The following is a 16,979-nucleotide window of genomic DNA, read 5'->3' as shown; positions in this document are numbered from 1 at the left end:
GAAACAGCGGCTATAGTGGGTTGAATGAGAAATGTCCCCATAGGCTCATGTATTTGAACATTGGTCCCAATCAGGTTCATGATGCTATTTGGGAAGGCTATAGAACCGCTAGGAGGTAGAGCCTTGCCAGAAGAAGGATGTCCCTGGGGATGGGCTTTGAGGGCTTGTCCCCACTTTCTGTTCCTCCTGCCTTCGCTCTCCACCCCATCTCTGCTTCCTGAATGCAATGGGATCCTCCAGCTTCTTGCTACCAGGCCTTCCCTGTGTAGTGCCGTGTCTTCTCTACTGTGATGGACTTTATCCCTCTGGAACTATAAGCCAGAATAAACCCTTCCCTTCCTAAGTCACTTTTTGTCAGGGTATTTTGTCAAAGCAACAGAAAAAAATAGCCAATACAGTATTCTCTGTATTAGAAATGCAAAAGAAACTCCAGGAAGATCAGATCCATTACGGGGTTAATGTATCAGTATAATTGGGACTTTAAACACAAGTACATGCGGTTCCAAATCTCAAACTTTATACCATGTTGAACCAAGGAAAGGAAAATTTCCCGTTCCCTATTTAGCCTGGGAAAGAGTAATGTCAGTGTTTCCTTCTCAACAAAAGTCCCTATGCAGACACACACAACTCTTATTGGATTGATACAAAGCCAGGCATTGTGTTCCATCTCTTCTCTTGAGGAAAATAAAGAGTCTTAAAACAGCATCAGCTCTCATGTCTTCATGAAATATGCTTAGAGATTTTGTGATTTCTGAAGGTATTGCTGTACCATGTCCGTTTTTCAGTCCTTAAACTGCATATGACACATTTTCCCAGGGTACTGTACCTGGAGTCGTCATTTCAAATACGTTGAGAACAACCATTCTGTATAAAAATATCAATTTTCATTGATAGGAAGTTTCTTCAGGACTCGAGAATTTTATCTTTATACTTTTGAGCTTTGCCCAGAAGCTCCCCATTCCTTTCTCTTTCTCTCCCGTTTCATCCTCGCTTACATAAAGCCAGCATGGCAACAGATTTGTCTGGGACTATCACGAGAACTCAATATTTAAACGGAACCAAAAAAAAAAATTTGCCAAGTTTAGAGGAGAAGGTGAAAAGTTGGATTGAAAATTGAACAAAACCAAGTTGACTACCAGGTCATTTAAAGCAAAGCTAGAGACTGGTGGCACCGCCAGGCTGGTGTGACTGACGTGTTCATGTCTGGATGCCAACACAAAGATTCCACTACAGTAGGTCTGGGCAGAGACCCAATCCTATTTAACGAGCATCCCAGGTGACTCACACGCAGGTGGTCCTTTGACAACACATTGACGCAGCGCAGGCCGGCGTGGCGTGCACAGGAAGCTGTCACGGACGTTAAGTGGGTAACCCAACAGCACGTCGGCCACCAAGCAGCTAACCTGGAGCAAGACTAGTTAGAGCCTTTCACACCACGGCGTGTTTCTCGTGTAGCATGCCAAACATTTTTCAAACTTCGGGCCGCTGCCCTATAAATTGTAAGCTATATATAAGCAGCTGCAAAAGCACCCGCGCTTGACACATGGGCAGGACTTCCTATAAAAAGATCTTTCTTGACCATCACAGATGATCATTGGGAAAGTATTTCCTGTGTTTGACTGATAAGGGGGCAGAAGTTCAAAGAGGGTAATACTCTTGCTCAGAATTGGACTTGATAATTTGGGGCTTTTTTTTAATGATGACGCAAAGCTGGGTGGGTAAGGAAGGGGACCTCGGAGGAATGGGGAGTGGTAAGCGGATGTAATGAAAATGCACGGCAGGAAGTTCTCAGAGAACTGAAATAAAAGGGGGAGGAATTCTTGTTGAAAACCTTACCCATGTATGGCAAAGCAGGACTCAATGAGCCCTGGTGATTAGTGAGCACTTCACGCTCGCCATTACCATCCACATATGTTTATAGAAACTCTCTAAAGACTAAAAATACTGACCCAGCAAAAGCTTAAACTGGTTAGGGGAAAAATGGCAATAAAACTGAAATCAGTCAAATGCTATACCCTTTAATATGATATGTATTGAAAGATGAAGTCAAATAAAAATTTATAGTGGCAAATGATTTAGTTGTCAATATTTATATTAAAATAAATGAATTTTTAAAAATTAGCATTTGTGTAACTTATTTGAAAAGATTTAACCCTGCAGATTTTTTAGTTGAGTCAAAAAGTGAAGCAAACTGAAGATATTTCAAGTATGTTTATGAGTTAAACTACTGAAGAGGTAGAAGTTAACTAAGAAGAGACAGTTCAGAAAGTACCCTTCTCAACACAATCCACTTACATGTGGATTAGCACTCAAACATCCACAGTTACATTATTGTAATCAGAATCTAACTACAACAATGGGTCAAACTATTGCTCGACACAATTAGCCACACAGAAACATAACTACATGCATGGCCACAATAATAGCTATGAGTCAGTGACTGACAAGGGATAGCACAGTCATCCTAGGACAGCAGCCAAGCAGTTACGCAGTATGCTATACAGAGCTCAAAGCACACACATGGAGATACACTTTCTGCACCCGTTTCCAACTATAGTATGTATTGTTTCATGCGCAGATGCATAAGTCATGGATTCCGTGCTTCAGAGGTGGGTAAGATTCCGGTAAAACTAAATAAAACCCTGGAAAATTCTAGCACAGAACTCCATCGGTCTTCCCACTGTACCACACTGTCAGTATCTAGAGTGCAGTGGCATTACTGTCACCTTGTCTCGACTGCATCTGCTCCCATTTTTAAATAACTTTTCTCAGTTATTAGTGGTTTTAAATACTATGGGATATATATGCATCAAGACTTAGAAAGTGTTTGCAATGAAAACATCTCCCCTTTTGCTAAATAAGATAAAGATAGGGCTTTATCTCCACAACTTTTGTTTGATTATTTAATCGCTATACCACACACACATACACACACACACACACACGCACGCACACACACACATACACACACACACACACACACACACACACACACACGCACGCATGTACCACGGATACTCTTTGGAGGATGTCTCTGGCTTCTCCAGTTTTTGTTCTGACTGCAGTGTGGTTCACAGCATAGCCTTTCCTTTGGAATCAGGTCAGTGTATGAAAGCGCCAGGCCGCACGTCATGGCATCAGCAAGGTCAGCTGGGCAAATCACTTCACTACAAAATGGCGACCCATTGGCTACAGCACAACATTTTGTTGCTGGCTGTCTTTCATGGGTCCTTTAAGGTGAGGCTTCTTTACACCTAATTTCCCTTTTCTAAAGAGAAAAGAAAAAATAACCCCAGTAAATAAATTCACCCTTGCCACATAGGGACGCTTTCTGAAGCCCAGAAATGCCCATGTAGAATGAACTCATGGAAACCCTGCTTCAAATGCGGTGCTCTCTGTGTCAATAAGAGCCTACTTAGGGAGGATAAATAGGTGAAGCCATGAAGTTCCAGTCTCCTGATGCCAAATTAAATCCCACTTCTTCAGAAAGACCCTGCTATTGCTGTGTCGCCCTGGGAGAACTTCGTGTTTGCTTTGGACCACTGTGATATGTCCTCTATTGAGGAAGGAGACCTGCCAGGGTTTAAGTAAAGCTGTGACCACATTCAGTCTAGACTCTGTCATCTTCAAGCAAATACACGAATAAAAAGCTTCTCAGAGGCTAAGGATGGAGCTTTGACCACAGAGAAAAAATACTGAAGTTATAATAAATACAAGAAAACAAATCTTTTACAAGCCTGGTGTGGCAAATCATATGCATTATCTCAACATAAGAAAGGCTGAAATAGGGCTATCATGAGTTCAAGGCCAACCTAGACTTCATGGTGAATTCCAAACCACCTTTGAACGGTATAAGACCCTATGTAGAAAAGTAAACCATAAGTTTTTGCTCCTATGACAAGCAAACATAACTAAAGTGCTTCTTTTCAGCTAATAGGACAATGAACACATAAAAGAAGAAAATAATTCCGTTTTGACCCAGTGGTGTGCACAATCACTTGTTCACAAACAGGTGCATGTGTCATTTCTGAGAAACAACCCTACAGTTCTTTATTTATTTCCAGACAACTCTAAGTAAAAAGGAGAAATAGAAAAAAAAAGAGCAAGCTAGTTACTTTCTGCTGTTGTGTAACCATGACAAAAACCAACCGATGGAAGAAAGGGTCAATTCTGGCTCACAGTTCCAGAGGGAGAGTTCGCTCAGAAAGACAGTTGGAGCGAGAAGCTGAGAGCTCATGGCCTTTTCTTCCCAGGGGAATAGTGACAGAAGCCACATTCCAGGTCCCATAGGTGGTCCCACTATGAAGTTGGGAGCAGTTGAGGATGGCACAAGGTATCATGATTTTATACGTAGTGTTTTGAATGAGAAACACCCCCCAGTGTCTTGGGCATTTATGTGAACACTTGATCCTCAGCTGGAGGGGCTGTTTGGGGGAGGGCTAGGTGGTTTAGAAGGTTTAGGTTTTAGTTTCTGGGAGAAGTATTTCACTGCAGATGGGTTTTGAGAAAAACAAAACAAAACAAAAATAAACCTGCTTTCTTCCTCTCTCTCTCTCTTGTGCTTGGGATTGAGATGTGAGCTCTCAGCTTCCTGCTCTCACTGCCCGACACTTGCTGCTGTGCCTCCGTTCTGCCACCACATGAGGATTCTTATCCCTCTGGAACCATAAACCCAAACAAACTCTTTCTTGCTTAAGCTGCCTTTGACCATGGTGCTTTACCCAGCATCAGAAAAGTAAGTAATATATTGTTCATCTGACAGTTTTTCCATGTTCTCCAGACATGGTCTTTTACCACTCATCAAAAGGAAAGAGAAAGGAATTAGTTCTGCAGGACTTTGGGCTGCTGGCTGCACCTTAATTATTATAGCTATTGTGGATCTACCTACAAAAGACAATGGCATTCAAACAGATACTGACCAAGGGGTCTCTTTTGCTCCCAAACATTTCTCAATAGCAAACCCAGTTAAATTCACCTGTGGGGAGTGAAGCAGATCAAAACTGCCATTTCCTTTGCATGGAAAAGGCAAAGACATTAGAAACGAAATGTACAACCTACTCTCAGTGCCAGCTACCAAAACACAATGGTTCTTTTCTTCTTTGTCAGAGAAATGAAACTACACCATTGTGTGCAATAGTGGGCTTGGTGTGTGGGTAGTTGTGGACATGAATGTGTCTGAAACAGACAGAGGGACAGTTGCTTGTGTGGCTAAGATTTACTAGTCTGGGACGCCTTTCTTTCCTATAGTAAGTGTTCTCTGGGAGAGGCTGAACAATGTGTTTTACATTAAGAAATCAGTTCATAGAACCCGAATTCTGAAACAGAGGTTAAAGAAAGTTAAAGTCATTTTTTTCTTAGTTTCTGGGAGCTTGTGGTGAGAAGCCAAGGTTCAAACTGTCCCATCTCACTCCGAATCTAAGTTTATAACCCCTGGCAACAGCTATTCCCACCTTCATCAAAATCACCAAAGTAATTGAACACGTGCGTCTTTTATTCCGTGTAAGGACAAGAACATGACCTTAGCATTCAGTATCTCAGCTTTAGAGGCCTGAGTCACTCCAATAGACCTAAAATAAGAAAGAGCTCCACGTAAGATCATCTATCCACACCTCAAAAGGAATACTCTTGGGTCCATGTGGTCTGGGGGTTTTGTTTCTGTTTGACTGTTTCCTTGGAATAAAAATATTTGAACGGAGATGGGCAACAAAGAGCTGCCGCTGGAAAGGTGTTTTCTCTGGGGCTTGGGCCAGGGCAGCACTACGCCTGCAGAGTGTCCCTCCTGGCCACTACTCATAAGTCCAAACCAACCTAGGACTGGCCAAACAGCCAAGGCGCTCATGAATTCTCCCTCAGATTCTTCTTCAAAGAAGCCTTCACAGGGATGCCACGGGGACCGAAGGACACTTGAGGTAGCTTGAATTCCCTTCCACAGTGCAGGATGTGTATGCAGCTCAGTCACCTGTGGCCAGGGAAGAAGAGACTCTGTGTCTATTCCCTTCTCTGACCAGCAGGACCAACTGGGAAGCCCTCCTTCACTGCCACCCAGGTCTCTGAGAAAATAAAATGTTAAAACCAGACTTCTCAGAGACGATTCTAAAGGCGCCACGGCATTGAATGGTCAACAGGGCATCTTAACAGGAATCACTGAAGAAGGAAGCACTTTGTATAGAGAGAACAAGTAGTCTATAATTTTTATTTTTATACCATTTCTTATTTTTCCACTAGAAAGATCTACAGGTTGGTCATTTTATCCTTACAATCTTATTCATAAAATAATAGAACCTTAAGTAATCTTGAAAATCAACCTGGCCAACTTATCCTATGGGCAAAGGTAAAAAGATATTAATTAACACAAAGAGGATGTAATTTACCCATCATTGCCCAGATAATCAATGCCAGAGTGAGGATCTGAGGCAACCAAGTGAGTCAATAAAAGTAAGAACACACATACCTGAATAAAGGCATTAATATCCTACTCTTCCTAAGAAAGTCAACAAAATTGTAAAAATATGTCAAAAGAATATGTCAAAGCTACAAAATATGCAAGCAATTTGGTTTTGGTTGTCATGTGACAAAGTCTTTGGCCAGATACTACCAGCTGCTAATGAGACCAAATTCAGAGAGGCCCTTCCCATAGAGCTACCTTTCACTATGTTTAGAGCGAGTTCCAGCTACACTCACAAAACCACGCTGGTGTTCAGAAAGAAGGAAAAAACAGAGTATGGATGGGACTGGGGTACAGGAGACAGCGCACTGGTCCCTGGTTTGGGTTAATTATTCAACATGAGAGCTTGAGACTCTTCAGATGAAGGGGGGAAAAATGGAGTGGTTTTTAAAGACCCTCGAAGTTCTGAAATTACAAATAAAAAAAGACATTCGTCTTTAAAAAAATAATTCTTCCTATCATGTTTATGTAGTAAGAACATTCACACTTGAACAGCAAAGAACAGGAACCCAGAAAGTATGCATAGGAAAAAAAGAACCAGATACGCCAAGTCTCCTGAAGATACATGGGTTCGTTTGTGGTACCAGCATTCCAACCAATCAGTGTCCGGTTTTGGTACTGCAAGTATGTTTGTTTGGATCACAGCTAGTCCACTGCCCTACCCATAAGATTTGATGCTCATTAGGAAATGTACTTTAGTGTTTCCTATCAGTCACCCTAAAGCCCAGACGCCAGAGTACATTTTGAAGTTTCCCCCCATCTGGTCAACATTCTACCCAGCATAACCATGGCATGTAAATCATGCCTGAGTACTTTCAGTTTCGCAAGGAAGATAAACATTGCTCACGCTACTTCTTGCCCCCACTGGCGCCCCCCACCCTGTACCTCCACACTATGGTATGACTAACTCCTCTTCTACACCTTTCCAAAATCCACTCAGGGTAAAGTATGTGCTACACAAGCGTGAGGACGTGAGCGTGGGTCCCCGGCACCCACGTAAAAGGCCCAGTGTGGTGTCACACACCTGTGATGCCAATGCTGAAGAGGCCGGCGAGGGAAGGCTCATGGGAGCCTCAGACTTGCTGGCCAAGTGAGTCTAGCTAAACCAAAGCTCTGGGCTCAGTGAGAAACCCTGCCTCAAAACATAAGGTGAGGAAGCAATTGAGGGAGACACATGGTGTCAAACTGTGGCCTGTGTGCGTGCACATGCACATGTATACACACACACATACACACACACACACACACACATACATGGGGGGAGACAGAGGAAGGGAGAGAGACTATGAATCTACTCAATATTGTCTCTTCTGGAGTCCTGCCTTCCCGTCACTCAAGGTCTCTGCCCCATCCCTACCAAAACAAGGAGGCAACTGCTTTACAGTACTTTCTTGGCTTCTTCTCCAAAGCAAGCTCCGTTAAGGGTTGTCCTAATTGGTCTGTTTATTCCTGAGCATATTGTTAGCACCATCAGATTCGCTGAAGTAAAACCAGGAGAACTCACGCTCAGCACCCTGTGCTGGAAGTGCGCAAAGCCCATCCCTACAGTTGGACTGTTTTGCCACTTCCAAAGAGAAGGCTGTCCACAAATAACCTGCCGTTTAAAATGGGAGGAAAAAAGAAACCTTCCCTAATATTTGGTCCAAACAACATTAAGAGTGGTGGCGAGTGTTGACTCTGGCACGAAGTACATGGATAATAGTGGGTAATTTATCCTTACTGGTGACCACTGGCCATTGCAATGATCAAACTAGAAAAAAAATGCATCCTTTTTGCCAAGAGAGATGACCCCTACATTTGTTCTATTTTCTATGCCTCCCATGGATCAGATGTCAAAGCCTCCACACCTTCCCTGGGCTCCCTTTCCTTTCTGAACTCTGGTTCTCCTCTTTGCTGATTGTCCTCAGATGTGTCACCACAAATAACAGAGCAGAAAGGGAAAGGACTCCCATCCTGAGACAGCCTGTGGTCAAATAAGGAAGAACGCCTCCACTGCCTGAGTCACTGGGGGAACCGACTCAAGGAATTCTTGGTAAGATGTCAAGCAGATAGAAGCCTGAGATGGGGAGGCGATCTCTAGCTTCACGCTGGGGCAAGGAATGGGGAGTCAACTACACCTTGAACAAAACATTCCCTCAGTGAGAAGCAGCTGGTTTGTGGATGCTGTAATTCCATGGGGAACGGTGGCCGGCATGGGAATCCTGAGCGGTATCAGAAGGGAGAGAAAGGAAAAGAACACACCTTCAAGTATTTCTTTGGCCCCTGGAAAAAGGGCAAAGGTGGGGTTTGGCAGCATCAAGGAAAAGTATTAGGATCAACACAAAAAAACCCGCTGGCCGGCAAACTGTCCAAGAAGACGCAGGATAGCATGATGTGGAGGTAAAACCCACACAGATCATAGAATCCAAGTCAGGAGCTGTATAGAATTCTAGCTCCTACACTTACTACCTGTGTGACTTCAGGCAAGCTACCCAGAGTCCCTAGACTTCCTTTTTTACCACCCAGGGAAAAGACAGAAAATCGATCATGGTACCCATGCTCAGTAGGGTTGTTATTTCCAAATCCAGACCTCCAAGGTAGTCTGAGTGCTGAGTGAGCAAGTAATGCTGTACACATGTGAAATAAGATTCTTATTAAGACGCAATACTCACTCAAAAGCAGCTATCTGCACGCTCATGCTTCCTTCCCTGCTGGTGCTGCCATTGTGAAACTCCAAGATGCCTCTTCTCTAAGAACTCAGCTGCTGACCAACAAATGCTCGCTTGAACACGGACACTGAACAGGTCTAAATGCCGTAGACCATTCTCATATAGCAAAAACCAAAGGCTGTTCCACATAAGTGATAAGTCATAGCAAGCCCAGAACAAATCACAGTAAAATTAATTTGCTATTAACTGAACACCCACAATAGCCAGTCATTTTCTAAGTTGTTCACATTCTAGTTAGCAGCCATGAACTACTAGCCTATCATGGTGGGGCATGCCTTTAATTTAAGCCTCAGGAGAATGAGGCAGAAGAATCATGAATTCAGGGATATCCTGGGCTACATGGTGAGACCCTGTCTCAATAAAAAGCTGACTTTATTTTAAACTCACAGAACATAATAAAAGTATAGGCAGGTATGTCTCCCCTTATAGCTGGCTAAAGTGATACCATAGAAAATTCACAGAGGCTCTCTGCTTTTTCATCTTGAAAGCTCAGAAAGTTGCTTTCCCCACCATATCCATCCATTCATCCAGCAATTATTTGCTGCGTACCTACTTGGAGCCAGACAGCTGTGAAAGAACACACAGAGAAAAGAGACAACAAAATAGTCGATCCCACTCACCTTCCCCAGGCCAAAATCTTCACAGATCATAGTTCTCGGATATTAAACACCATTTGTGCCAGAGCCAAAGTCAAAGATCCACATTGTTAGTCAGTGAACCAATAATGAGATGATCGCCAGGCCAATGACAGCGCTCATTTCACAAGACGAAGCCATGGTTTCCAAATATCCAGATCCACCGCTTCCAGCCAGAGAGCGAACAGCACAAGAGACACTGGGCAGCACTGTGACAAACGCGTGGCTGCTTCGGGCCGTGACTTCCCTCTTGGGGCTTTCTACCACTTTCCCATGCGGAGCCCACCCACCCTCTCACTCCTACTGCTCTTCTCAAAAAGGTTGTTATTCATTTATTGACCTCTGTTTCCTAAATTACAAACATATTTCCATCTTGCTTCAAGTTGTTTTCACGCATCATTCTGACTGGAGTTTTCCTTGTTCTAAAACTTGTTCCATTTCATGGCCAGAGAACTATTATTATTTATTCCAGAGAAAATTAACTGCATTAGATGTCTGTGAAGGTTGACAGTGTGAGCCTCAAAAGACACGACTTCTGCTACACACATTTGAAATTCGTGTGATAGGTGGCAGAAGTGTTGCTTAAGGTGGAGGACAAACCACCCATGAGGTACAATTGTTAATTTTACATGAATCATTAAGTGTAGTGCGTGATGCAGATATGTGGAATCTTATGCAAAGGTCAAGATTAAAGTAAGAACTTGATGGGTTCATAGTCCAAATGCCACAGTCGTTTAGAGCTCCGTGAACTAAACAGTGTCTGAGATTATAAAGGAAAAGACACGCACGCATATCACAGTGTCCATCAACGTTTGACGGCCAGCAAACAAATGTCTGCGTCAATATGGAAGCAAAATGTCTCAGGTTATGCACCTCATCTCATACACAGATAATGTCCATGGCAAACTGAAACGTGTTTTCTTCAGATCAGGTAAAGCTGTCTGGAGGCTCAGAGATGCGCCAAGGTTTTACTGTAATTAAATGAGGAAGAAGCTGTTTTTGAGCTCATTGGGTGGAATTAGATATCTCATGTCCCCAGTGAGGATGCTTCCTGAATATTCAGTTAGACAGCAAATTCAGGGGGGCTGTTGAATCTATGGCCCAAATCTCATTCTCCCAGGTCTACAGGTCACACTCAATAGAGCCATAGAGGATCATCATGACACGCTTGCCCTGACCCAAAAGAATGGGACGAAGGCTCTCTCAGGGATGCTAATTCACTTAAGGGTAATCTGGGTTCCATCTGCTTCTATGGACTAAAATGAGTGAAAACCACAGTTTCAGAGATGTCACATAATCCTTAGTTATTCACCCCACTGTGCTTTCCAGAGAGCAGAGGATTACAGGACCTTTTCACTCAACTTCTGAAGCAAAGATGAAAGAAAGTTTGTTTGTCTGTGTGTTTGCATTGTTGGGGATCTAATCTGGGGCCTTAAACCTGCTAGAAAAAGTCTACCTTTCAACACCAAATGAAACCCTCAGTACCATGAATGGGTTATGTCTAATTGGAGGGTTAGACAAAGGGGCCCCAAGGAAACTCCCAAATAACACTGGATACTGCCAAAGCTATTGATGGCCCTTCAGACACTGGTAGTAAGTCCCTATTGCTGAAGACAACATCTCCAGCACTCACTCAATAGGGAAAAGTAGACCTAGTGATTACCTAGAGTCTTTATTCCCTACTGACTGGAGTGTCTGGTACTAAAAGGACTCAGAGGACACTTCAGAAGAAAAGGTAAATACCAAGTTAGCTACAAACCCTTCAGTTTACAATGATGACCCACCTGCCAGACATGCTGGTGCAACAGTGCCACAAAAGCTGTAGGAAGAACCAACAACTATTTCATTGGATTTCAGGCCCATTCCATGAAATGTAGCCAATGCTAAACAGTGCTCAGGAAGCCAAGAATCCTAGACTAGATAGGCCACAGACCTAGGGGTAAACCAGATACAATTGTTCTACTAAAGGAATGAAACAATAAAATGACTCGTAGTAACATTTTGATATCCTCATGGATCAGTGACCTGCTCAATCATCATGAGAGACGCTTCCTCCTACAGTAAATGGGAACAAATAAAGAGACCCGCAACTGGACAGTGGACAGAGAATGAGACACCTTGGAACCATCTGTCCTAAATGGGATGTCTCCTTCCAATCCTTCCCCTCAGAGCTTAGGGAACTTTGTAGAAGAGAAGGTGGAAAAATGGAAAGAGCCAATGGGGGTAGAAGACATCGAGAAAACAAGACCTTCTGGACACACACACACACACACACACACACACACACACACGAACTCACCAAGACTGGGGCAGCCTGCACAGGACCTGCACAGGCCTAAGTCATATGGGGTCCCAGGGCTAAGAGCGAAAGTGAACACCAGCCCCATCTCTTACCAAGAAACTATCTCCAACTGACAACTGCTCACAAAGGAAAAGTTAAGTTTTCTCCAACAAAGTCTCACTGGGTATCCAAACCACACATGGGCAGGTCCCACACCTAGAAGCAGATGGCCAACACAAAATTAAATCAATAGTAGATAGATAGACAGACAGACGGATAGACGGATAGACAGACAGACAGGCAGGCAGGCAGACAGACAGACAGATAGATAGATAGATAGGTAGGGGGAGAAACATGGGACTGATTGCAGAGAGGAAAGAGGAAAGGGAGGAAGAAATGATATAATTATACTTTAATTTTTTAAATAGACAATACAAAGATTATTTGAGTTTATAGAAGGAACATCATCATTTTTAATTTTGAACTGTGAAGTAATGTCTATTAATATGAAGAGAAAATTAGTTTTGCAAAACTAATTTCCCTAAAGCTTTCTGCCATAGATTTCTATAAAACCTTGAACTATTTGCCTAGAATTTGTTAAGAATTATAGAGAGTTTTCCCAGGTTCTGCTACCGACAGCCCTGGGCTGCTCTCCACCTTGGCCCAAGAAGTTTCTTTCCCTAGACATTGGACAGCAGTCAATGGAGAGGCACAGAACTGGTCACAGAGAAGGAGACCCTGAGTGCTCAGCTCTACACAGAACACCCATCTCCACCACCAAGGCTGAGGGACCATCACAGGAGAGGAGGCACACAGAATGTAAGAGCCAGAGGGGAGAGGTGGGTGCTGAGGAATGCTGCTCCCGTACATAGCAGAGCTATCTAAATCATGACCTCACAGTGCAGTGGTTACCTACACTGGACCATCACATGAACAAGACAGCCAAAAGGTTCCCAAGTTCATCCCAGCATAGACTGGTAGATGATCTTCAGGACCCACTCCATACCAAGGAGCTATTGCTCGTGGGTAGTTGCCGGGGGATGAAGAATCATTGTTTATGGAGGAAGGCAATCAATACTGGTAGGTTTCCCATACCTCACATCCATGCACATGGGACTTAGTGGGTTGTCAAAAAAATTAAAAGAAACAGACAAAATCAAAGACATGAAGTTGGGAGGGGCTTATTGGGGAGATAGAGGGAGAACCAGTGGAGGAAGTGGAGGTACATATGATGATATTTGTATACATGGTTCAAATTCTCAAAAATAAAATAAAAAATAACTACATGCTGTAGTTATTTTTTGAACTAATAGATAACTATGTAGGAAAGCATCTAGGGTGTTCATATCCTATAAAGCACCATCCATTTGGACATCTGTGAAGCAAAGACCTCAGGGCAAGTATCGTATGATGTGGCCTCTAATAAAATCTTTTATTCTGCTGAGGCTTTTGTTTGTTTTGATTTTGGTGGTGTGGGGCCTTGAATGCTATGGTATTCTAGGGAGGAAACATCTTCTATGATATCTCTCATTTCATCATTTACACCACAACACTGAGACCAGTATTTAGCAAAAAGAATGGTAAGCTGATATTGCCGTAGACTTGCAAAATGAATTCCCCTGTTCTCTCATAATGTTGCATATATGCCAGGTAAATATCCACACCCTTGTTTATCATTACCATAAATTAATGTGGCTACATGACAACATTGAGAATCTGTAAAGGAGACAAGAGTTAAGACGGAACTCACCAAGCACAATGACCACGGTCTTCAGAAGGCTCATCATGGTGTCCCGATTCCTCCTGGGTCCAGAACTATGCCGAGACATTCTCATAGTCCTCTGGCGAACATAGCCAAAGATGTGCGCATAGAGAACCACCATGACCACGAAGGTTACCAGGTTGAAAATGGCCCAGAAGACTAAGTAGGAGTCACTGTAGAGGGGTGCCATGTTGGAACAATGATCAATATCACAGATACAGTTCCAGCCCACACTGGGTATGGCGCCCATCACGATGGCCATCGTCCAGATGACCACAATCACCACCACCACACGCCTGTTGCTCATCCGTGTGTGGAGCTGCATGCGGAAAACTGTGATGTGCCTCTCGATGGCAATAGCTAGCAGGTTGGCCACAGAGGCCGTCAGGCTGGTGTCGATGAGGCCCTGCCGGAGGAGCCAGGTGCTAACAGTCAGTCTCCGCGTATTGGGTCCCGTGTTGAACATCAGGTAGAAGTAGGCCAATCCAGCAAAGAAGTCTGCAGCAGCCAGGTTGGCCATCAAGTAATAAATAGGGAAATGGAAGCGACGGTTGACGTAGATTGCCACCATGACCAGTAGGTTGGCCAGCATGATGAACACGCAGACAGTGATCCCCAGTCCCATTACCAGCTTGCTCACTGTGTTCCATTCCGTAGCAAGATATTTCCCACTCCGATTGTAAAAGAAGGCGATAGACTCATTGTAGAAGCACTGCGGTTCGTTCATGGCTGTGAACTGAGAAAGAAGAAGAATGAATGAAGCAATGAATGAATGAATGAATGAATGAAACCACAGATCCAAATATAAAGATTGACAGACAACACAAGACTCTTAAAACATCTGCAAATGAAACAATAAAATCAAAGAATCTGGAAACCTGACTCAGAATAATGTCCAACAGCCACATTGGCCACTTAGTACTCAAGATTAAAGACAGTGAGACATATAAATGACAAGGTCTCTACTTGGTGGTTCTGTGTCATTGAAGTCTTCAAGAAAAGCCACATGGCATGCATAAAAAATTTTAAAAAAAACTTTCTTAAAATACCCCAAACAGTCAAAAATCTTGCAGAACTTTGCAATTGAAGTGTTTATCCTATTGAAATTTACTCTGCCCTGTTATTTAGTAACAGAGGTAGTTTCTGGATATGGTATCTTTGGCCAATTAGTCTGCGTTTCTCACCTCACACAGTGGCTTTGACCTGTGACAGACATTTTGTAACACAAGCTCGCAGAAGGGCCATCGGGCCCAACATTTCAAAGGTCATACTATGCATCAAAGATCCTTTAGTCAAAGCCAGCATGTACTGTTCAACATTCCTGTGGTCAGCACAACCCACCCCCAGAACTCCCCATCCCCAGAATAGCATCCAGCTACCAGTCTGTGACTCTTGAGAACTTTCTTCCCCCTTGGAAGGCTTACTGTAAGCAGCTGATACCTGACACTACTCCCCCAAGAAGTAAAATATAATTAGCTTAGAGGACATGCAGGCCTCCCAGTGTGGAATGATGCTGCTTTGTAATGTGTTTACTTACTTTTTTTTCTTTTAATCAGAAACAGTTGGAATATATTTGCATACTATTTATACTTACACATTAGTACAGAAAGGTTTAAGGCGGTCTAAATAGAATACGGGTAATCAGTGAACAGTAAAGCAAAGTTAGAAAATAAAAGATAATGGAGAACACAAAAGGGGGAAATGCATATCAGCTAGAAAAAGGAAAAAAAAAAACCAACTCTCTTCCTGAGTCCTTCAGTTCACTGGAAACTTCTAGAATTAGAAACTAGTCCCTGAAGAAATTTCACACTCTGTTTTTTCTTCTCTTGCTTTGAGTCCTAAATCACTAAGCAAATGTGCTGCTGTATGGTTACCTCTAGGTTCTTCTCTTCATTAAAGAAGTTATACTCCACAACCTTGTCTTACATCTCTTGGCATCTTCTACACAGTCCAGAGTGTCTTTCTCACTACACATCAGAGAACTCGGCTATTAGTGTTCCATTCCACCTCAGATCTTGCCTTTATTCTAGGTCATTCATCAACCTTCCTTACCTGTCTTTTCCTTGCCTTCACCTCTAGTGACCTATTCCATTACATCCCAGTGACCCACACCCAAGACCACACCTACCCAGAACTGCCTGCTTTCGAAAATACTTACTCGAGACATTCTAATTACTAATCATAATTTCTCATTTTTCAATTTTTCTCATGTGATGTCTAGTACCTGTGTCTTTTTAAGGTATCCATTTTCTCGATCTATTTTTTGCTGGATCACCCTCCCTATTTTGCATTTCCTCTTTCATCCAACTCAGGTTCCACAGCGATTGATTCAGTCCCTTTATTGTGAACACAGGAACATAGTCTCTTCTCGAAGACATCAAGGTGACCTGAATTCGAAATTTTCTGATTATATTAACAACAGCTACTGTGCTAATTGTTTCTTTTATTGCTGTAGCAATATTACTGGCAAAAGTAAGTCAAGGATGGAAGGGCTCGTTTCGGGCTGATGGTGTGAAGATGTGGTCTGCTCTATCAGAAAGTCTTGCCAGTAGAATGGGAAGCAACAACTGAATCCACACTCAGGATGCAGGAGCATAGAATGCTATAGTCAACTGGCTTTTTGCTTTGTATTCACTCCAGGACTCCAGGCTAGGGAATGTCGCCTCCCCCGTCCCCCCCCCCACACACATAGTTAGCGTAGGCCTTCCCACTTTAATCTTCTCAATCATGAAACTTCCTAGCAGACATGTCCAGAGATTTGTGAACAGTTTTCAGGCACAAAAGGGTTGTGAGTAGAACATTTTTAAGAAGCCTGAATCTATAAGATCATCTCTTCATTTCAAATCTCCTATAAAACCACTTCTAAAAAATCCCTTCTGCCAACTAAGGTCATTTATTCAGAAGTTCTGTGGTTTTAGTAATGGTTATCTTGGGAAGCCATGATTGTACTTGTCAGACAGAACACAATAAAAAATAATTTCTAAATAAAAAAAATGAAGTAGAACTGGGCAGCGTTGGTGTACACTTTTAATCCCAGCACTCGGGAGGCAGAGGCAGATGAATCTCTGTGAGTTCCAGGTCGGCCTCGTCTACAGAGTGAGTTCCAAGACAGCCATGACACAGAAAAACCATGTCTCAAAAAACCAAG

At 43.0% G+C, this 16,979-nt stretch overlaps 1 protein-coding gene across 4 annotated transcripts in view; it reads right to left on the bottom strand.

Moving 5' to 3' along the window:
* Lpar1 (lysophosphatidic acid receptor 1) overlaps positions 1–16,979 on the bottom strand; it is a 111,329-nt gene that overhangs the window by 35,546 nt on the left and 58,804 nt on the right. For all 4 annotated transcript variants that reach the window (XM_048420354.3, XM_048420355.3, XM_048420356.3 and 1 more), the window contains one exon: positions 13,820–14,567. In XM_048420354.3, coding sequence (XP_048276311.1) covers positions 13,820–14,567 — 748 coding nt within the window. The remainder of the gene's footprint in view (positions 1–13,819; positions 14,568–16,979) is intronic.

Source organism: Myodes glareolus, chromosome 16 (assembly GCF_982192425.1).
Source record: "Myodes glareolus chromosome 16, mMyoGla1.1, whole genome shotgun sequence".
Classification (NCBI taxonomy): Eukaryota; Metazoa; Chordata; class Mammalia; order Rodentia; family Cricetidae; genus Myodes; species Myodes glareolus.
Note: the sequence above shows the minus strand (reverse complement) of the source record. Positions and strands in the feature narration are given on the sequence as shown.